We start from the raw sequence: 22,746 nt of genomic DNA, 5'->3' as shown, positions 1-22,746 counted from the left end.
TCACCTGCCCACACCTTTCGGTTTTGGTTTTTGATTTTTGAGACAGGGTTTCTCTGTCCTGGAACTCGCTCTGTAGAGCAGGCTCGCTTTGAACTCAGAGGTCTGCCTGCTTCTGGCTCCCCAGTGCTGGGATTAAACATGCCTGGCTATACAAAGTTATCTTGTTGGTTTCATGGTTTAGTTTTTGATCCTTGGTTAGATGTATTCCTAAATACTTAACTTTGGGATGCTAATATAAATGCAAATGCTTTGTAAATTTCCTTTCTGTATTGATCATTAGGGCTATACTGAGAAACAATGGAGTTTTTTTTTTTTTAGGCGGTATTTTTCAGAATCAACCTTAATAGTTTTCCTGTTGTCGTAGTTTGAATGTAATTGGCCCCTATACGTTCATAGAGCGGCACTATTAAGAGGTGTGGCCTTATTAGAAGAAGTGTGCCACTGTGGGTGCAGGCTTTGCCGTCTCCTAATGCTTAACCTACACCCAGTGTGGAGACAGACTCCTTCTGCTGCCTGTGGATCAAGATGAAGAACTCTCAGCTCCTTCTCCAGCACCATGTCTGCCTGTACACAGCCACGTTTCACCATGATGACAATGGACTTAACTTCCGAAACTGTAAACCAGCCCCAATTAAATGTTTTCCCTTATAAGAGTTGCCGTGGTCATGGTGTCTCTTCACAACAATAGAAACTATAAGACACCTGCAGATTCCTTGCAATCACATTATCCATAAAAAGTTGTGCATCTTCCTTTCCAATTTGATGGGTTTTGTTTCTTATTCTTGTCTTCTGGCTCTGGCTGGAATCTTTAGCACAGTCAAAGATTAGCAAGGATTCCTTTCTGAGGTGGGAAGTTTTGTGTGTCTCCCTACTGAGTACAGTGCTGTGTACTTTTAGCACACTGGGGACACCTCCTTTTGTTTCTAATTTTCTGAGTTTGTAATCATGAAAGGCCCTATCAATTGAAATGACTATGTGTGCTTTTTGTTCTTTAGTTCTATTGATCTGATAGAGATTTATTTTCTTGTGTTACTGAGATGCCACTTTCTGGCCATAGTCAATAATTCTAATCATATGCTACTTAATTTTATTTGCTAGTATTTTTTTTGTTGTTGTTGGTGGTGGTGGTTTTTTTGGGGCCGGGTTTCTCTGTGGCTTTGGAGCCTGTTCTGGAACTAGCTCTTGTAAACCAGGCTGGTCTCGAACTCACAGAGATCCGCCTGCCTCTGCCTCCCAAGTGCTGGGATTAAAGGCGTGCGCCACCACTGCCCGGCGCTAATATTTTTTTTTTATGACTTTTGTGTCTAGCTAAATAAGAGACAGTGGCTTGTAATTTGTTTTCTTTAAGTGCATGGTAGAATTCACTGATGTAGCCATTTGGTCTAAGACTTTTGTTGGAAAGTTTCTGATTATCAACTCAATGTCTTATTACAGGTCAGTTGAGATTTTACCTCTTCCTAATTTAGTCAAAAGTATTGCTACAGTTTGGATGATGAATGTTTCCAAAAGCTTCATCTCCAGTGTGGTGCTCTTGGGAGGTAGGGGAACCTTTTAGAGGCTGAGTTAAATCGAGAGTCTTTAGGTCATGATGGGACCCTGGCCTCCTCTTTTCTCTCTTTTACTTCATGAACATGGGGAAATGGCTTTGCTCTGTCATGAGTTCCTGCCATGATGTGCTTGTTGCCTGTGTCCAACAGGTCCAGCACAGGCCCATGGCACAGGTCCACGGCACAGGCCCATAGCACAGCCCACGGCACAGGCCCACGGCACAGGTCCATGGCACAGGCCCACAGCACAAGCTCACGGCACAGCCCACGGCACAGGCTCACGGCACAGGCCCATGGCACAGGCCCACAACACAGGCCCAAAGCACAGGCCCACTGCACAGGTCCACCCAAACACAAGGCTGTGGAACGTCCAAAACCGCGGGCTCAGATCAACCTTTTCTCGTCCATCATTATTCTTTGTGGACGCAGAGCTGTGCTCAGTGCTCTCTTCCAGTGTAACCTCTGAAAGATTAGCAGCAGTGCTGGCATTTCCTTCTTAGTGGGGATGAGTGGGAGCCAGGAGGACATCAGGTGTCCTGCTTTGTTCTGCCTTATTCCCTAGAGACAAGGTCTCTCCTGAATCTGGAGCTAGGCTGGATGCCAGCAAGCTCTGGTGTGACTGTCTCCCTCAGAGACAGTGCTGGGGTTACAGAAGGGCAGCCATGCCCAGCTGTACATGCGGGTTCTGAGGATTCAAACGCGGGTCCTCATGTTTGTGCAGAGAGTGCTTTTGCCCATTAATCCATCTTCTAAGCCCCTTCTGTGCTAACTTTTATTTTGGATATTTCTATTTTTATCTTTTGTCAATTCTTTTGATCTCTTTAAAGAGTCAATACTAAATTCTTGATTTTCTCTATGGTTTTTACATTCTTTTTTTCTTTTCTTTCTTCCTTCCTTTCTTTCTTTCTTTCTTTCTTTCTTTCTTTCTTTTTTTTTTGTTGTTGTTTTTCAAGACAGTGTTCTCTGTAGCTTTGGAGCCTGTCCTGGAACTAGTTCTTGTAGACCAGGCTGGCCTCAAACTCAGAGATCCACCTGTCTCTGTCTTCTGAGTGCTGGGATTAAAGGCGTGCGCCACCACCGCCTGTTTTTGTTTTTATGTTGCTACCATTCTTTACTCTCTTATTTCTTTTTATCTTTGGGATTAGCTTGGTGTTTTTTTAGTGATAAAACATATATTTTCATCAACACTTTGAGAAGTTCATACAATGTATTTTGATTATATGCACCCTCCACTTCAGCAAGGGGGGGCAGGGTAGAGCAAATAAAACGGCGAAAGGAGCCGGGACTGGGACTCAGTTGACAGCGCTTGCCTAGAGAGTGCACAAGGCCCTGGGTTCAGTCCCTAGCACACGCCTGCAATCCCAGAACACAGGAAGTAGAGGCATGAAGTCAGAAGCTCAGGGCTAGTTACTCTCAGCTATGTGTTGAATTTGAGGCCAGCCTGATTACGTGAGACCTTGTCTTTAAAAAAAAAAATTCAGCAAAGAAAATTGAGTTTACATAGTTTGAAACATTGCAAGATGGATACCAAAAAGCAAAAACAAACAGAAGTCAGCAGTAACTATCTTGTGTTCAGTCAAAATTACCTAATGGTAATGCAATAGCGAGAGCCAGAGCCAAGCTCAGGGTCACAGTTGGCACCACCACAAAATGGACTTTAAAATGATCGTCTGTCATTAAAGACTGAGGATCTGGCCGGGCGGTGGTGGCGCACGCCTTTAATCCCAGCACTCGGGAGGCAGAGGCAGGCGGATCTCTGTGAGTTCGAGACCAGCCTGGTCTATAGAGCTAGTGCCAGGACAGGCTCCAAAGCTACAGAGAAACCCTGTCTCGAAAAACCAAAAAAAAAAAAAAAAAAAAGAAAAAGAAAAAGAAAAAGAAAAGAAAAGAAAAGAAAAAGAAACTCATTCACCCGGCGGCACATACCTATAATCCCAAAACTCAAAGGCAGAGGCAGGCAAATCTATGTGAATCCCAGGCCACCTGGCTTACAAAATGAATTTCAGCACAGCCAGAACTACAGGGAGAAACTTTGTTATGATTTCAGCCACAATAAGTCTGACGCTTCTGGGTTCTAGGGCCATGCATGGGCGGACAAGCCCTCAGGCAGAGGGCCTAATGGCCCCAGGGATGTTAAAGCCCCCTCCACGTGACCCACAAGCAGCGTGGCAGCTTTTAAAAGCTGGACTTCCCAGGCCTGCACACACCCCTCTAATAGCTCCTAAGTGGGTTTGTTGTTCCTTGTTTCCTTCTCACCCGCACCAGACACAGAAACCACATTCTACTGAAACTGCCCTTTCCCTACTGATCTCTAACCACGGCAAAGCAAAGCAACCCACACCAAACCAAAACAAACAAAAAACCCAACCCACTCATGGATTACAGTCCTTCAAAAGCAGTGCGCTGAACAACCTGCACACACTCCATCTGGTAAGGACAATGTATCTAAGGAGAGCCGTGTTAAAAGCACTCTACATAGGTATTCAGAAACGTAGGCTTCAAGACCGAATTGAAGATGAAATCCTTAGCACGTGTTTGAGAAAGTTAGTCACTCCTGGGGCCTGTCAAATGTCTGAGCAGAATTTAATGTGAAGAAAATGATCGGACAGTAATTCTGAAACTCTACTATAAACATGAACCAGGCTTTAATTTCTTATATTCATTGTGTGTCCAGGTGCACCTACACAGACGATACTAGAGGACAGGTAAAGAGGACCTGGCTGCGTTCTGGGGGCTAACCTTGGGTTGTCAGACTTCGCAGTAGGCACATTTACCTGGGGACCATCTCAGGGGCCCATGGGTAGGGTCGAAATAAACAGCACGGTTAAACGGTAATACGGTTACATGGTAATAAGGTAATGGCTTATAGCTTCATCTGTCATTGCGGTAAATAACGGTCTTTGTTGTTGTTGTTGTTGTTTTTGAGACAGGTTTTCTCTGTTTAATAGCTGTGGCTGCCCTAGAACTTGCTTCATAGACCAGGCTGGCCTCAAACTCCCAGAGATCTGCCTGCCTCTGCCTCCCGAGGGCTGGGATTAAAGGCGTGCGCCACCACGGCCTGGCAAATAATGGTCTTTTTAAAGTTAAAACTAAAAGGAAGAAAATATATCCTGCTAATAGATTATCTGTTTCTTTTCTAGAGGAAAACAAAACTCAAAATATCTGTTTCTATATTTCTAAATACAGTTTGAGTAGACTGTTTAACAAAAAAATTCTCTTAGCACCTTCCATGAATCTACTGACTATTATGAAGAATCTAGGCTCCTTCTAAGGAAACTTCCCAACACTCACACCACTTGGGGGGAAGAACTGAAATGAAAAACAGGCTGTGCCCGGGTCTTCTCTCTGCACGCCCCCCCCCCAGAACCATCTTGAAGTCTCTCCTCCAAGTGCTCCCTGAAGAGCGCTGCTCCTCCCACACTCCATGGTTGCTCGGTTGTAGAATTCTCTACATGTTAATTTTCAAATCCTTCCAAACAGCAACTTGGTACCCTTCTCCAGGAACGTGAAATGAGAGCACAAGGCGGTGTGTGACAATCAGGTACCTGACAGAGGGTGGTCTTGGCCCATGGTTCCTGGAATCCATCACCCACCCAACGTGACACTCTAGAGGGGGGCTGGTGCTGCGGCTCGTCTTCCTCTTTCGTGGACTCTAAAGGAAAGGAAGTCAAACATGGCAATCTCTTTTGGTAGTATGAACTTCACAAGGAAATGAAAAGCCTCTGCTGTCGACCAGCTCATACATTCCCACTATAGGTGGCACATTGTGAAATCACACGAAGTCACAAACCCCAAACATCTTGCACACAAGTTACAGAGCTTAACAAGAAGGACCCTGACTCGGGAGGGGTACACGGCTAAAGGAGATCAACACAGAGTAATTCACTATGCTCTGTCTTTTATCACGTGAGCCTGTATGAGGAGGTCCTGCTCGGTCTGAGAAAAGATCACTATGGTAAGGAGCATTTTGAAGGGACTTGCTGCAGTTTGGAGAGGCCCCCCCCTCGCACTGCTGGAGGCACGCAAAGCAGGCCTCATATTTCTGGTTGTTTGTACTTTTCCATCGATGGCTCTTGGTTCTTTGACAACAGGATAAAATCTCGGTGTTCTGTTGGGACCTTGCAGCCGAGGCCTTTGATGTGCTTTGGAAGTCCATGCAGGATGAGTCCTGGGAGACGCAGGAACTGCAGAGGGCATTGCATCAGTCTCTGCAGCTGAAGCCATTTCTGCAAGATCAAACAGCTTCTAAACTCATTTGTCAGTCAAATCCGCAAAGTAGCTTTTGAAATTATTTAGATGCTAAAAGGAAGATTTCACTTTGGCAGCAAAGACAAATCTGCAATTGTTTAGGTACAAGAGACCTTGTGCCAAAACATTTCAAATCTCTTAAAAAGAATAATAAAAAAAAAATACTTGGTAACTGTTACCTGGTTTTACAATGCAGCGAGCAGGCGAGATGGTTGGCCTTCTACCAAGGCTGATGACCTGAGTTCTGCTGCACAGCACATACAGTCCAGGAGAGGACAGAGGACTGCAAGCTGTCCTCTCTGTATGCATGCTGTGGGGGTGTGCACCCACATACATGCACAAACACATAAATAACACAACTTAAAGGAAGGCTCAATTCCTATCGTCATGTAGACTTCAATTTCCTTCTTGCTTACCCCCCACCCCCGAGATAACTAAGCTCTAAAACACACACACACACACACACACACACACACACACACACACACACACATATAATTGTTTTCCCAATTGACTTTGTATATAGGACATTATACTTTGTTTCATCTTCTAAGGTGAACATGTCTGTTTCTCCAGGGTTTATATGAACGGAAAGCAGGTCTTGGGACTGTCCCCAGGCTGACCACCTCACCACTGTCTACAGTGGCTCACCAGCAAGCAGCACAGCAGACTTTTGCCAGTCTCACCCCCCAAGTCAAAGCCAGTTTTTCTTCAGAAAAGCACTTTCCCACCACAGGATCGGAATGTTATTTGCATTTCCTGGTAGGTATAGTGACCTTGAGGGTATTAGCCCAGACCTAATGTCAGATTCCCCTTCCGTGAGCTTATCGCTAGCTATCCTTTGGTTATTTTTCTATTGCATTATTTGCCTTGGTGATTTATGGTAAGACAAGTGAGCAAGAAGATGGATTGAGTACCAGTGGCCAACATGCAGACTCTCTCTATCTCTGTGATAGAGATCCATGCCCATTTCTTCTTTCAGCCCACAAATACTATCAAGCACTTACTATTTGCATATACTCTGCAAGTTTGTCGAGTCAAAACTGAATTTACCTCCATGCCACTATTCCTAAGATTTCTCTCATGTTCACCTGTTGTTCTGAAGAGCCATGAGCCCTGCCTCCACTCAGAACCCATCTTTCCTGATGATTTGCTCCATCTATTCCCATTCTCTGCTTCAATTAGGGTTTCCCAAACAGCTGTCCTGCTTGCTTGATGCATAGTTTTCCCTTCTCTCTGAAAGTCCTGTTCTTCATCTTGAGTACAGCCAGCTGGCTCTGTTTCTTTCAGTGCCCAGCACAGATCTGGGTGTGGGAGACACTGCTTGGGCACCCCTTGCCAGTAGAGTAGATACGCTGTGTCCCCCTGCACTTTATCCAGCTGTTGCCCTGTTACAGCTTGGATCTGGAATATCTCCCAGAAGTCCAGGTGTAAATGGCGTGGTACTCAGACGGACACTGGTGAAAACTACCACAGATGTAGAGCTTCCTGGAGAGTGGCGTCCCACAGAGGCGTGCCTCTGTCCCTCCCCTTTCTGGGCCTCCCATGCCCCACGAGGTGGAAAGGCCCTTTGCTCCCAAACTCCCACCACAGGTCCAAAGGCAACAGGGCCGAGTGAGCATGGATTGAATTATTGAAACTCTATGCCAAAATTAAATGCTCCTTCTTATAAGTTTCTCAAATATTTTGTCATAGCGTTAGAAAGCTGAGCCACAGCTTCAGGTTAGCCCACTGACGTATACTCCTATCTGTCATCTCAGGAGACCCCTGGAAACAGACGCACTGAGCACCAGTGAGAAGGATCGGTAAACGTAATTCAGTTGTGTTTATGCGGTTTTACTTCTGCCGGAATATCACACAATCATGAAAATGAGAATGAGCATATACTAGAACAATGTCAAATCAAGCACCGAGGTGAAAGAAACGCCAGATCTTTAGGATCAACAACATCCTGCAACAAACAAGCTCCCCGGGGCCGTATATGACCTCTGAGAGAGTCCCACCCGTCGGCTGGGTCTGCCTGAGGAAGTAACGACTCAAGTGACGCACAACGTAAGCCTTGGGAATCTTGAGCCTCGAACCCAATACCACTAAATTATTAGAAACACACGTACAAAGGGAATGAGAACAAATTAAATGATAACAACCAAGGCCAAAGGACAGGGACAAACTAGGAATCCCACCAATCATCAGCCATGTAGCAGCTAAGCCATGGCTGCGGCAGGCTCTAAGGAAGCAGGACACGAGTTCCACAAGTCTATCACGAAATGGTGAGGCTCAGGTATACTCAAAGGTGGCTGGGATTCCAACTCAATATTCTGAAAACTGACAAATTGAACCAGAGCAAGGGTTTGTCACTTATTTTCCTACAAAAATTTAGTTTTATTATCATTCTGCAACGTGTGAAGAAGTATTTCCAGGACAATGTGACTAGGAGAGTATGAGGTACCAAGAAACAGACGGTGAAGGCTAGTCAGGATAAAGAAAGAGCGCCAAACCACCAACACTGATGGGCATCAGGTCAGACTGGCACGGGGAACCTCACAGGCTATCTTCACCATTTCATCTGTATCTGAATATTTCAAAAATCGGAATATTCAAAGATAAAGTCTTTTTTCATTTACCAACTTGATTCTCGACTAATATCAATTTGATACGCCAATAAGAATAGATATAGCAATTTAATGAAGACTAAGATCTATGTTTTTATTTTAAATTTGTGCAGCCCATTATTTATAATGATATAAAATTATCACTAGTTCATTTTAAATGAAATATTTATGGCAGGCATTAAAATACCATTAAAAATTTGCATGTATAAGGATTGGAGGGATGGCTCAGTAGTTAAGAGCACTGGCTACTTCTAGAGGACCCAGGGTCAATTCCTAGTGTCCACGTGGCAGTTTGCAACTACCTGTAGCTCCAGTCCCAGAAGATCTGTCACCCTGTTCTGGCCTCCATGGGCAGCAAGCACATATATGGTACATAGACATACATGCAGACCAAACACACATACAGATAAAGAAATCATTTAAAATATGCATAAATAAAAGAGAACAAGCACATGCTAATGCTTCACTGAGTGCTAGCCTGGCAGAACAGAGCAGCAGGAAGCGGGTTCTCAACACAGCGGCACTGTTGTGCACAGAGGCGTTGCTGATGTGCAACACAGCATTTACTGAAATTCAAATGCCTTCAAGTAGATACATTTTTTAAAAGATTTATTTATTTTAGGTCTATGATGAATACTCTATCTGCATGTAAAACTTTATGTCAGAAGAGGGCATCAGATCCCACTCTAGATGGTTGGGAGCCACCATGTGGTTGCTGGGAATAGATCTCAGGACCTCTGGAAGAGCAGCCAGTGCTCTTAACCACTGAGCCATCTCTCCAGCCCAAAGCAATTGAATTTTAGTGATAGGTAAATTATACTTCAAAAGAGCTATAAAAACAAATCAGGCCACCTGCTCTTCAGAACACCGCATTACAAGCCATCTACCATCCATCCGGATTTTGTTAAAAGCTCAGGAAGGAATATCTCGTAAGCTAAATAGTGGCTAGCAAAACGTGGTCCTAAACAACACCCTGAGATGGGAATTTGTCAGTCACGTGCATCTGGATTTGTCCTATAACTCACTGGACCAGGAATTTGATGTGGAGCCCCATTTTAACTAGTTTCCCAGTGAATAACAGAATGCTTGCTAAATCTAAGGGCCACTGAGCCTACTCTCCTACAAGGTGAGAAATTCCAAAATTCACCCCCACCAAATCGAAGTACAGCTCAGTGCATTCCCTTCCCACACTGTTTGCTGTTGCCCACAGGAGCTGTCTTGTACAACAGCAACACCATATTCACGGGAGACAGAGACTTCAAAGGTTTTCTCTTTGTCAGTTTGTTTTTAAATCAATAAAGGTGTCACTAAAGCCAAGTTCAGCAAATGCCAGAGTGTAAATACTTTTGGCTTTCGGTCAGGAGACCTCTGTTAAGACAGCTCAGCTTTGCCTCTGTGTCATGAGACTAGTCCTTAGTCCTAATAATGGAAGGTTATGACCAACTACCATAGGTCAGAATATACTGACCACGAGCTGAACTAGAACAGCCAGTCTCACTGGGCTTGTTTTCTTCTTACATCCCAACAAAAGTCCCATATCTTCCACCACCACCACCCGCCACCACCACCACCCGCCACCCCCATCCTCTCTTCCCTCATCCAATCCTCCACTGTTTCTCTTCAGATTCAGATGGGCATCCCTTGGATATCAACCAGCCACTGTATATCAAGTTGCAATAAGAATAGGCACCTTGCTGGGCGATGGTGGCGTACGCCTTTAATCCCAGCACTCGGGAGGCAGAGGCAGGCGGATCTCTGGGAGTTCGAGACCAGCCTGGTCTACAGAGCTAGTTCCAGGACAGGCTCCAAAGCCACAGAAAAACCCTGTCTCGAAAAACCAAAAAAAAAAAAAAAGAATAGGCACCTCCTCTCCTATTAAGTCTGGACGAGGCAACCCAGTAGGAGGGAAGGGTCACAAAAACAAACAACAGAGTCAGAGAAAGGCCCTGCCTTCACTGTTATGCGTCCCACAAGAGGACCAAGTTACACAATTGTAACATATGTGCAGAGTGCCTACGTCAGTCCCTTCTAGGCTGTCTGGTTGTGGGTTCAGTCTCTGTAAGCCCCTATGAGTATCCAGGTTAGTTGGTGCTGTGGGTTATCTTGTGGTGCCCTTGACACCACTGGGTCCTGCAATCCTTCCTCCCCCTCTTCTGCAAGATTACACAAACTCTGCCTGATGTTTGTCTGTGGGTCTCTGCATGTTTCCATCAGTGGCTGGGTGAAGCTGATGACAGTTGGGATAAGCACTGATCTATGAGTACAGCAGAACATCATTAGGGATCATTCATTTAATTGACTTTTTTTCCCATTAGTGTTTGGTTCTATCCTAGAGCAATGGAAACTCCCAAGAATCTATGAGGTGACTCTAGGTAAGACTACTAGCAATAGAGGTTATGGAGCCTGCACCAGCCTCTCCTGAAACCAGGCCAGACTTTCAGTGGAGGGTCTGGAACCCCAACCCATCCACAAACCCTTCAACCTGTCCTGCCTACAAGATGTACTGGGGTAGAGATGGAGCAGAACTTGGCAGAGCTGGAAACTCATACCCAGAGAGGTAGCTCTCCATGAGGGCCGGGACTCAGTAGCAGGGTACCCCCAGATAGCAGGGTACCCCAGAGACCTAGGATGGACTTTACTTACATAACAACAAAAAATTTGTCCAGTGGTGGTGCACGCCTTTAATCCCAGCACTCTGGAGGCAGAGGCAGCAAGATCTCTGGTCTACAGAACTAGTTCTAGAACAGGCTCCAAAGCTACAGAAAGAGAAAGCCAAAAACAAAAAAACAACAACAACAAAAAAAAGTTATGACTATACTGTATTTATTCAATAAAGTACAGGATAGCATGAGGATCCAGTCAAACTTTTAGAATAGAAAACCACAACCGCTGAGATTAAAAATATCAAGTAATGCTCTAAAGAAGAAAGGACTGGCGGCTGGGCGATGGTGGCAAACGCCTTTAATCCCAGCACTTGGGAGGCAGAGGCAGGCGGATCTCTGCGAGTTCGAGGCCAGCCTGGTCTGCAAGAGCTAGTTCTAGGACAGCCAGGGCTGTTTTTACACAGAAAAACTCTATAGAAAAACTAAACGGAAGGAAGGAAGGAAGGAAGGAAGGAAGGAAGGAAGGAAGGAAGGAAGGAAGGAAGGACAGACGGACGGACTGGAGAGTGTCAAGACCGGAATGATAAAAGGAGAGGGTGACTGGGAGCTGGGTGCAGAGTATCAGTGATAGAACAGCTGGCTCAAGTCAACCTAATTCACACAAAATTGGAGTCAGCAAAGAAAGGAACAGGAAAAAACTGCTAAAATTTTAGGGTTTTTTTTTTTTTTTTTGAGACAGGGTCTTATTTTGCAGCCCACGCTAGTCTAAAACTGAGACCATCCTGCATCAGCCTCCTGAGGGCTGGGACGACAGGATGCCTATCACCCAGGTTAATTTAATTTTTTAGCTTAAAGTAATGGAAGTCTCACAAAATTTATTAAAATTATATAATTACAATTATGTAAAAAGAATTCAATGGCCAGCACTTGGGAAACAGAAGCAGGCAAACCTCTGTAGAATGGTTGACATAGCAAGTTCCAGGCCTGGTTCAAAAAGAAAAAGTATAAAAACAACAAAAGGAAAACTACGACAATTATTCTTAAATGTCTTTAAATGGGTGATAAATTATTTAAAAAGACAGTCACATTGAACAGAAATTGTCCACCCCAACAGAGGAAAACAGTGGAAGATGTTGTAGGATATGTGTTATGCCAGGCAAAGATGGGCTACATTTGTTTACGCTGCAGACTATTACTTTAACTGTGTAAAGGTGGCTACGTTTGTTTATCCTGCAATTGTCCAATTATGTAAAGATGTGCTGCACATGTTTCCCCTTGCCTGCCTAAGGCACCTGATTGGTCTAATAAAGAGCTGACAGACAATAGCTAGGCAGAGAGAATAAAATAGGAGGAGAAGTCTGGGCTCAAAAGGAAGATTTAACAAAAACAAGAGGAGAGCATGAGAGACATACCTGGAGCAAGAAGCCAGGCAGATGCCAGCCAGCCAGACACAGAGAAACAGTGAAAGTAAGGCATACAGAAGTAAAAAAGGTTAATATGCTCTGAGACAAGGGTAAAGAGAAACAGGTTAAGTTAAAAGAGCTAATTTGTAAAGATGTGTTGCATTTGTATTAATTAAATAAAGTTAACTTGGACTCAGAGAGGCGGGGTTAGCAACTGGTTGACAGGAAGTACCAGGGAGGAGTTTAGCGTGGGATTTTTTAGTTGGGACAGTGTGAAAGGGAGTAGCTTCCGGAATGCCAGCAAGGGAAAGTTAGTCAGTTGCTAGTCTAACTCTCACGGGTGTTTAACCACAACCTTTGACTCTCCATAGAAGTTTAGCTAGAACTACCTTTCCTGGCAGCAACAGAGCCATTGTCTGGTGGAACAGAATCCCCCCCAGGATGCAGGCTTAGCCGTCGGGCCGCTTGTAGTTTAAAGCACAGCCACTGTAACAAAGACAAAACAACACAAACAGACTCGCAGCACTCGGGTGGTTCCCAAGAAGCCAGACTGGTGACGGTGACACCCTCGCTGGATGTGACTGGTAGTACACGCTGGTCATCCCACCACTGAAGAGGCTGAAACATAAGGATCGCCCTAAGGATAGCCTGGGTTTCAGAGGCAGCTGCTGCCTTGGAAGATAAGGAACGCTAGAAAGAATAATGTCTGTACTGAACTAAATTTTTGTATCCCAGATGATGGAAGCCAGAAAGAGGTAGCACAGTGATTTAAAGAAAGAACTGCCAACCCAGAATTCTACATCAGTGTAACAGAAGGAAGAGTTAGCAGATAAGGGAGAAGTAAGAGAAATCACCAAATGCACTAAATTGCTACAGAATGGAATAAATTGCTAAAGAATGGACGTTAGTAATAAGTAAGGCATGATACCAGAAGGAGACTTAGACCACCAAAAATGGAGGGAGAACAAGAGTAATGTGTGGACTGAAATAATGGTCTGTGCTCTGTTTTAAGTTCTTAAAAACATGTTTAATAGTTAAAAAGTAAAACATGCATATGGACTGGCAGTGGTGGTGCACACTTTTAATCCCAGCACTCGGGAGGCAGAGACCAGTGGATCTCTGTCAGTTCAAGGACAGCCTGGTCAACAAGAACTACTTCCAGAATCGGCTCCAAAGCTATAGAGAAACCCCGTCTTGAAAAACAAAACAAAACAAAAATTATACAGCCCAATGTACTTTTAATTGTGTGAAGACATAAAGAGGAAAACTATTGAGTAAAGAAATGGGAGGGGCCTGGAGAGATGGCTCAGTTAAGGGCACTTGCTGCTCTTGAGAAGACCTGGTTCAAGTCTCAACACCTATGTGGTGTTCCCAAAAGATTTGATGCTCTCTTTGCCCACAACAGGGAAAACTCTCTAACTCTCTAACTCTCTCTCTCTCTCTCTCTCTCTCTCTCTCTCTCTCTCTCTCTCTCTCTCTCTCTCTCTCACACACACACACACACACACACACACACAAAATTCTTTTAAAGAAACAAATCTTGTTTTTGGTTTTGGTTTTTTTTTTTTTTTTTTTTGGTTTTTCGAGACAGGGTTTCTCTGTGGTTTTGGAGCCTGTCCTGGAACTAGCTCTTGTAGACCAGGCTGGTCTCGAACTCACAGAGATTCTCCTGCCTCTGCCTCCCGAGTGCTGGGATTAAAGGCGTGCGCCACCACCGCCCGGCAGGAAACAAATCTTATACAAAAGAAATAGTTGGGAAGACAGTGAGATGGCTCAATGTGTAAAAGTATTGGCTGTTAAAACCTGACAACCCAAGTTCAATCTCTAGAACCCATGTAAAAACAAAAACAAAATCCAAGAGGAGGTAGAGACCACAGAAGGGCCTAGAAGATGGTGGGTCAGCTAGTACATAGGATGGCAGAATCAAGAGATACTTGGTCTCAAAGTCAAGGGGAAAAGAGAACCCATTCCCAAAAGTTGTCCTCTGACAAACCTTCCCTTATGTGTGCATGAGGCTATACACACAATCACACACACACACACACACACACACACACACGTGCACGAGGCTACACATGTGCATGAGGCTATACACACAATCACACACACACACATGTGTGTGCATGCACACAGAGGGAGGAAACGGAACAGTACAGAAAGCTTATACACAATTTTATTGCAATAGTAAAATATTTATTGTCCAAAATCTATGAAAAGTTACATTTCATAAATCCTAGAACAACCACTAAAACCATTAAACATACACGTAGACATATTTCTAAGTTCAAAATAAACAAAAAGACATCAAAAAAATTAGAAACAACCAACAGAATGCAGGAGAAAGAAAAAAACAACAACTTAGGGAATAGAAACAAAGAAATAAAAATGTAAGCCTAATATTAAGCAGAAAGAGAGTTCAAGTACTTGATATGCCGTATTTGATTGTTATCCATGGAGGAATGGATGAGGATGTGGAGGCAGAGAGAAGGTGGGGAGAGAGACTGGATGGAGAAGAGGGAGGGGAAACTGTGGTCAGGATGTAAAATAGTAATAATAATAAAAATCATTAAGAGAGAGAATGCATTTATGTATACACGTGAACATGGGAGGAAAGGTGGAATTGGGAGAGAAGAGAAATTGAAGGCAAAGAATAGGGGGTGGATTGGATCTAAGCATGTTGTATACATATATGAATATTAAATAGTAAATAAAAAGTATAACCCTAGATCCCAACATATTTATTACATTAAAAGTAGTAAGTATTCCAGGCCAGTTGGCACATGACTTTAATCCCAGAACTTGGAAGGTATAAGGAGGATCTCTCTTGAGTTTGAGGCCAGCCTCATCTACATAGTGGGTTCCAGGATATCCAGGGCTATGTTCAGATATCTTATTTCAAAAACAAACAAATAAACAAACAAACAAACAAACAAACAAAAATGAATGAAAAGTAAGTACTCTAAATATACCAACTAAAAGGTTGAAAATGAACATTATCCAGTTATATAACATAGAAACTTTACTTTAAGTATAATAATAAGGAGGTAAAAGGATAGAAAATGATATATCACACATATACAGAAAAAATAATCAATAAAAGCATGGAGTAAAATCGACAAATTCCAGAACAAAGAGAACTATTAAAAGACAACACGGATCAATAGGAGGGTCAATTTGCCAGTCAGCCACAATAAGTCATGTATTCAGTGCATTCAACAGAAGAGCTCCAAAGTAAAAGCAGCAGAAACACTAATAAAATGAGAAGAGATTTCAACTTATCCTCAGAAATAAATATAACAAGCAGACAGAAAATGAATTCATCAATACCAGCAATCAACTGGATCAAATAGAGATCATAGAGCAGTCCACTAAACAATAGCATATAACTCCATGGTGGAGTGATCCCATAGCTTGTGAGGGGGCATGGATTTAACCCCAGGAAAACATATGCATGCACACAAGACAGACTGCCATAGCCACGAAATCGCTGAAATAATGTAGAATATGTTCTTCATAATAAAATAACGAATACAAAATAAGATTGTCATAAAAAAAGAAAAATTTTCAATTGCTTGAAAATCAAATAACACATTCCTAAATAAAGATGAAAGTCAAAATCTTAAAATATTATAGAAATCATTACAAATGAAAATAAATACACTATTATCAGTGTTTGATGGACTGCAGATACTTTATTATTGGGAAGAAAATAACAAATGTTTTCATTAGAAAAAATATTCTACATTCAGTATTTTAAACTTCTCCCTCAAAAAAAAAAAAGATCTGAAAATGCTCAAACTAAGAAATTTAAAAAAATTGAAATATTTGATAGGTCAAAACATTTTTAATTACAAAAATATTAGGAACTGAATGAAAATGAAAGTATATCCTTTTAAAATTTGTGAAATTCATTTTGCTTAAAAAGAAATTTGCAGCATTCACTGGGTGATCTCAGCATCAAACTCCGTCCTCCATACACTGACACATGACAAGGTGAGGAGCGAGACAAACCCCATCGGCAGAGAGAAGGGAGTAAGACCAGAAACTAATAGGACCACAAGAGCGAGCAAAATAAATTAAGAAAAGCTAAAAAGTGGAGATTAACAAATAACAGGGATTCAAAGGAGACACCCTGTCTCCTGGGACAGGAGCTGGGGCACAGCTGGACAGATGATAGGCTTCCTGTTCAACGCCCCAGCCCATGCTGCACACCCAAAGTCAGGAATGTCTTCACCAGCACAGAGCTGCATAGCTGATCTCAGATTCTCAGTGGGCTAAAGAAGGCGAACTGCTCGTGCAGAAGAGGTCAAGGTGAGCTTGACTAGGCAGTGAGAATCCCATGTCACAGTAAGAGTCAACACGTCCTTGTGTGTGGAAGAGCTTTAGTGTCAAGCCTATCGTCCCTTCTATATCAAACCTGTGGGAACAGAAAACAAGTTCAATGTGACTACAGCGATCCAGCTTGTAAAATCCAGAAGGTGGTCTGTGACCCAGCTGCAGCTGGGGTCTGCACTGAACTCGGTGGCACAGATTGTCACTAGCGCCCATACAGAGGTCCTGGATCTGGGCTTGAGCCTGCGGCTTGCTTGGAGTCTGGGGGACATGTCACAGCAGGGGCCATACAGACATGGGTGGTCTGTGTTGCCATCCAGGGACGTGATGTCATTTGGCCCTAGGCTGCTTCTGAGGGCCATGTCTGGGTCTGGGGCCCTATAGTAGCCAGGGATCAGACATGTATGCGGCTCCTGTTGCCACCAAGTGCCACAAGGATGCTCAGAATCAGATCAGCCACCTGAGTCCAGGTTGACATCTGAGGGCCAGGATACATCCAGATCTGAGTGGTCTGAGATGATACTCAATGTCATGGTGACATCTGGGTCAGAGCTGCAGCTGAGGGCCATATCAAGGTTTGTGGCTCTACTATAGCCATAGGACCTGCTGGAGATAGTGAAGGGACTGGTCTGATAGAATGATATCAGAGAAATCTCCAAGACTTGGGGAGGCCACAGGATATACCAGAGGAGGTCTGGTGAGGATCCAGTGAGGATGGTGAACCAGAAACCAGAGGCCTTGAGCCAGACCAGTAAAGCTGACGGAACAAAGGGTATACTATATGGCACACTTATTAGCATTTCAGGCACCTGCACTACCTGCCCTTGGGGACCTGGTAGGAATGAGCATGTGCTTGCCAGTACTCAGGCAGTACTCTGGCCTACTAAGGGTCCTGACTACTTGATTGATCTCTGTGTGCATGTGCTACACCTACATCTAAGAGACAAGTTCAGCCTGCCACCTCTCTCTCTTCCTCTCCAATGCTCCAGTATTCAGAGGCCAGTCTCTGCCTCCCCTCCCTCTTTTCTCATCCCTTCCCCCAATAAAAAAAACCTTCCATGTGAGCCCTGTTGCATGATGGCATCTGCTGTCACTCTTTCTGAGGCAGCACTTTAAAGCGTAACATTGGTGCCATGACCTTGGCAAGCTATCCCAGCGCTTTCTCCTGCCCACCTGGACCTTGGAAACTGGTCCGCATATGACAGGCTCGCTTCTCCAACTAACAGACTGCTGGGCCAATTCGCCCAACATCGAGATGATTGTTGAGCCACCCTTTGCTGGCCATTCCCGGCGACTGAGGATTCATCTCTCGACCATGGTTTCTTGCCTCCTGAACAAACCCTGGTATCAGGCAACCACATGTCTCTCTCTTGGGGCTCAGCACACCATGGCTTGTGGCTCCTCAATTTCTATTCTCTCTGAATTCCTAGGACACTAGGAATTACAGGCCCTTGGATATTATTTTTTTCTATCTCACTTGTATGAACTGTGTCTTCCACTATACCTCCAAGAGCTTCTAAACTCATCTGCCTTAGCAGTAAGATCTGGCCCAGATAACCCTTAGATATTAATCCAAATGGCTGCTTCCTAGCACCCTTTATTCCAGCATTTTGCAGGACATTTACAATATTCTGCCAGTAACCTGAGAGATGGAAGGGGGTGCCCTATTTTCAACCTTTATCTTATCTTCGCTCTAAGCCCTCTCTCTGTTCTTTCTCTTATTGAGCTACACCCCCCCCCCCCTTTCATTAAGCAAACTCAAATAGAAAAAAAAACATAGGGTCTTATCAGTCTGGCTCTGCTTCTTTCATTAAAGAATTCCAATGTTAGTTTCTGGAGCAACAGCGTGCCTCTGCCACAAAGGCAGTTACATGTCGCCAGATCCCTTTCCACCATCAGCTATGTGACATGCACACACTTTAAAGTGCCCGTCGGGCAAAGCTCGTTCTGTCTGTCTCCTGCCTTTTACTCCTTTGTCTCTAATTTCCTCTTTTACCAACTCTGTTGCATGTTTGTTTAATGGCATGCCTTGGAGGAGCCTGCCAAAGGCACCCACTTAACTAGAATACCCACCTGTTCCACCTGCAACAAATCTGCTTCTCATCCACTGGAAGTTTCACCTTCTACTCAAGACTGGCGATTGGGTGTCTGCCTCTGACCATTCCCCTGGATGGGAAGCTTCATTTCTCAAGCACAGTCCTCTCCTTGCCTTCTGGCTTTTCTCAAAGTCCTGGTGCCAGGCGACTGTGTCTGTCTCAGGCTCAGAGCCCTTGGCTGCTATTCTTGCATGATGATGTATTGAACAACTTGTGGCCGTTCAAAATGATACTCCCTGGATCTGTCTGGGCAACTGTGAGGCAAGCAATTCCTTAGTGTCCTGTTACCCATAGTCTGCAGAGGGTCTCTCTCTCTCGGCTGCTGGATTCAGTTCCTATTCCCCACTCGTGCAGAGGACTATGATCTATGAGTCTACCCCTAAATAAAGAATCCTCGATTATACTCAATTCTGAGCTAGTGTGGGAACTTCACAGCGTCCATCTATACCATACCCCCACCCAAAAGCCCCCTTTCTCCTGTTCTCACTTCACCCTGTGATCTTTCCCTTGTCAATTATCCTTGCCTTTTCAGGAGCCAGCCTTAACAGTTTGGTACAAACTTTTTCTGTTTTTACCCATGGAATGGCTATTTGGGTTTCTTTTCTGAGCCCATTATGATAAAAATGTTTTATTTTGATAATAGTAGAGCTACAATTAAAAATCATTATTTTCAAAGCTAAACCTGATAGGAAAGTAATGTAAAGTCCTAGTCTTCTGGTAGCTGCTAACTTATTGTAGACTGCTAACGAACACAAATTAATAGTCAGTCCTTCTTATAAATGATCAAATTCTTTAATTGCAGTCATGCTAAGTACTGATGAATTAAGTCAGGGATAAGCCTTACTTAGTCCTCCATACGTATTTTCAGGGTTGGAGCTTAAAACAAGTAACTAGAAACAAAGTTTATCTACTTAGATATAACTAATAGACAGTCCTCAAATGCTCAGAGATCTGTAGAATATGGCATTTAAAACGTTTAATTAAAAAGCTTTGCACGATAGAGAGACATGCCAGCTCCTGGCAGCACCCCTATCTCCTCCAAAGAAGATAGATGGGCACAGGAAGTTCCACCTGGAACTTACTTCAAATTTGGCAATTTCAGCCACTGAGCAAAAACTGTCTTTCACCTCAACTGCTGTCAAGACCCTCTGCAGACCATGGGCAACAGGACACTAGGGAACTGATTGCCTCAGTTGCCTAGACAAAGGTTGGCTGGTCCTCCACAAGTTCCACCTCCACAGGAAGTCTATTAGATATTCTGGGGCCTGGTAGGCCTAGACCTGTGAGCCAAAGACAGGTCCTGTTGCCCTGAGACCTCTGCCCTCAATGACTACGAAGGACCCTGGGGTGGCTGTCATTTTAATCACTAACTCAGGTACAATTATCCTTCTCAGAGATCTGATGCTGTTTGATGACTAGGCTAGAGGTAGTTTTGTCAATTTAGCAGCAGCAACCAAGGCTTCAGCTGGCTTCTCGGTTCTCTGTGTAAAATTCAGGTCGCAGGCCTCACTCTCCTAGAGCTAATAGTAAGTCTAGACACAGTTCACCTCGTTACCAGACTCAAAACAGAGATAAAGTCACAAAACAGATTTGAGTGTAACTTCTTCCCATTTCTTTGTTAAAGGAACTTGCTTTGTAGCGACTGCCCTCAGTGGTCTGCCACCTGCATCTCCTGGAGAGTTAGATAGAAGGGGCTTTAAAGGCTTGTTTATGTGAAGATAGGAAGGTTGAAGTGGTGATGAGGAGACAGTGATCTGAGATGTATAAGAGAATAAAAGGTTTCAGGTTTCTTCCCCTCACTATGCTACGGTTATATTAAGACTCCAAAGTTCATAGTGTCAGCAACAATAATCAAAGGAATTCTAATAAGCTATTAATGTAGCTCTGGCAGAGTACTAAATACGATACTATGCGATCATAGCTACAGGATGAAGATTTTAAATTTCATTTACTGTTTACTAAGTATAGACTTAAAAGGTGTTTTTCATTGTGCTAAAAACATCTGTCAGCCAGACGGTGGTGGCGCACACCTTTAATCCCAGCAACTTGGGAGGGAGAGGCAAGAGTAGCTCCGTGAGTTCGAGGCCAGTCTGTTCTACAAGAACTAGTTCCAGGACAGCTACAACTGTTAGAGAAACCATCTCAAAAAAAAAAAAAAATCTGTCACAGTTTTCTAGATAGAAGAAAAAATGTTAATGCTCTCAACCAAAATCATTTCTGGCATGAGTATACTGCCAATTTTACAACATGAATTTCAGTATAGGTTATAAACAGTGGAAATGTTAACGTGTCTAAAACATATCTTCACAAACTAAAGCATTCTTTTTTTCATTAGCTAAAAAAAATACCAATCCAAGTTCCCATTCCCTTCTCTCCTCCCATTCCTTCTACATACCCCCACCCCACCCCCATCTAATCCTCAGAGAGGGGAAGGCACATTGCCTTGTGGAAGGTCCAAGGCCCTCCCTACTATAACTAGGCTGAGCAAGGTATCCATCCAAAGAGAATAGGATCCCAAAAAGTCAGTACATGCAGTATAGATAAATCTCCAACCCCCAAGTGGGTCTATATGTTTTCTTTGGGTTCACTTTATTGCTTAGCTTCTCTAGGATCATGAACTATAGGCGTAATGTCCTTTGTTTATAGCTAGTATCCATTTATGAGTGAGTACATGCCATATTCATCTTTTTGGTCTGCATTACCTCACTCAGGATAGTGTTTTCTAATCCCATCCATTTGCATGCAAAATTCAAGGTATCTTTTTTTTTTTTTACTGCTGAGTAGTACTCTAATGTGTAAATGTGCCACATTTACTTTGTCCATTCTTCCATTGAGGGGCATCTAGGTTGTTTCCAGGGTCTAGCTATTACAAATAATGCTGCTATAAATAGTTGAACAAATGCTTTTGTAGTATGATTGAGCATCTTTTGGGCATATGTCCAAGAGTGGTATTGCTGGATGCTGAGGTAGGTTGATTCCCAATTTTCTGAGAAACCTCCATACTGATTTCCAAAGTGGTTGTTTGCATTCCCACCAGCAATGGATGAAGGTCCCCCTTACTCTAATACTCTCCAGCATAAGCCATCATCGGTGTTTTTTATCTGAGCCATTCTGACAGGTGTAAGATGGTATCTCAGAGTTGTTTTTTATTTGCATTTCCCTGATGGCTAAGGATGTTTAACATTACCTTAAGTATCTTTTGGCCATTTAAGGTTCTTCTGGTGAGAATTCTGTTTAGTTCTGTACCCCATTTTTAAATTGGGTTATTTAGAATTTTAATATCTAATTATTTTAGTTATTTATATGTTTTGGAGATCACTCCTTTGATATGGGGTTGATGAAGATCTTTTCCCATTCAGTAGGCTGCCTTTTTGCCTTATTGACTGTGTCCTTTGCTTTACAGAAGCTTCTCAGTTTCAGGGGTCACTTATGTATACTATCATATCATCTGCAAATAATGAAAGTTTGACTTCTTGCTTTCCAATTTGAATTCCCATGATCTCCTTTTGTTGTCTTATTTTTATTGCTAAAACTTCAAGAACTATGTTGAAGAGATATGGAGAATTTTAGTTGAAACTCAAAGTTTCTCTCCATTTAATTTGATGTTGGCTGTCAGCTTGCTGTATATTGCTTTTATTATATTTAGATATGTTCCTTGTATCTCTGATCTCTCCAAGACCTTTCTCATGAAGGGGCGTTGGATTTTGTCAAATGATTTTTCAGCATCTAATGAAATGATCATATGGTTTTTTTCTTTCAGTTTATTTATATGATGGATTAAATTGATAGATTTTCATATGTTGAACCAGCCCTGCATCTCTGGAATGAAACCGACTTGTGATCATGATTTTTTTGATGTGTTTTTGGATTTAGTTTGCCAGTATTTTATTGAGTATTTTTGCATC

General features: G+C 43.2%; 1 protein-coding gene across 1 annotated transcript in view; it reads right to left on the bottom strand.

Annotated features, from left to right (window-relative positions):
* Nucleotides 1–17,107, bottom strand: part of LOC142836644 (la-related protein 1B-like) — a 31,092-nt gene extending 13,985 nt beyond the window's left edge. The window contains exons 1-3 of the mRNA XM_075951058.1: nucleotides 16,831–17,107; nucleotides 5,604–5,773; nucleotides 5,093–5,199 (exon numbers count right to left, since the gene is read on the bottom strand). Coding sequence (XP_075807173.1) covers nucleotides 5,093–5,199; nucleotides 5,604–5,773; nucleotides 16,831–17,107 — 554 coding nt within the window. The remainder of the gene's footprint in view (nucleotides 1–5,092; nucleotides 5,200–5,603; nucleotides 5,774–16,830) is intronic.
* Between the last annotated feature and the right edge of the window lie 5,639 nt (nucleotides 17,108–22,746).

This window comes from Microtus pennsylvanicus, chromosome 16 (assembly GCF_037038515.1).
Source record: "Microtus pennsylvanicus isolate mMicPen1 chromosome 16, mMicPen1.hap1, whole genome shotgun sequence".
NCBI lineage: Eukaryota > Metazoa > Chordata > Mammalia > Rodentia > Cricetidae > Microtus > Microtus pennsylvanicus.
This window is presented reverse-complemented; position numbering and strand designations above follow the sequence as displayed.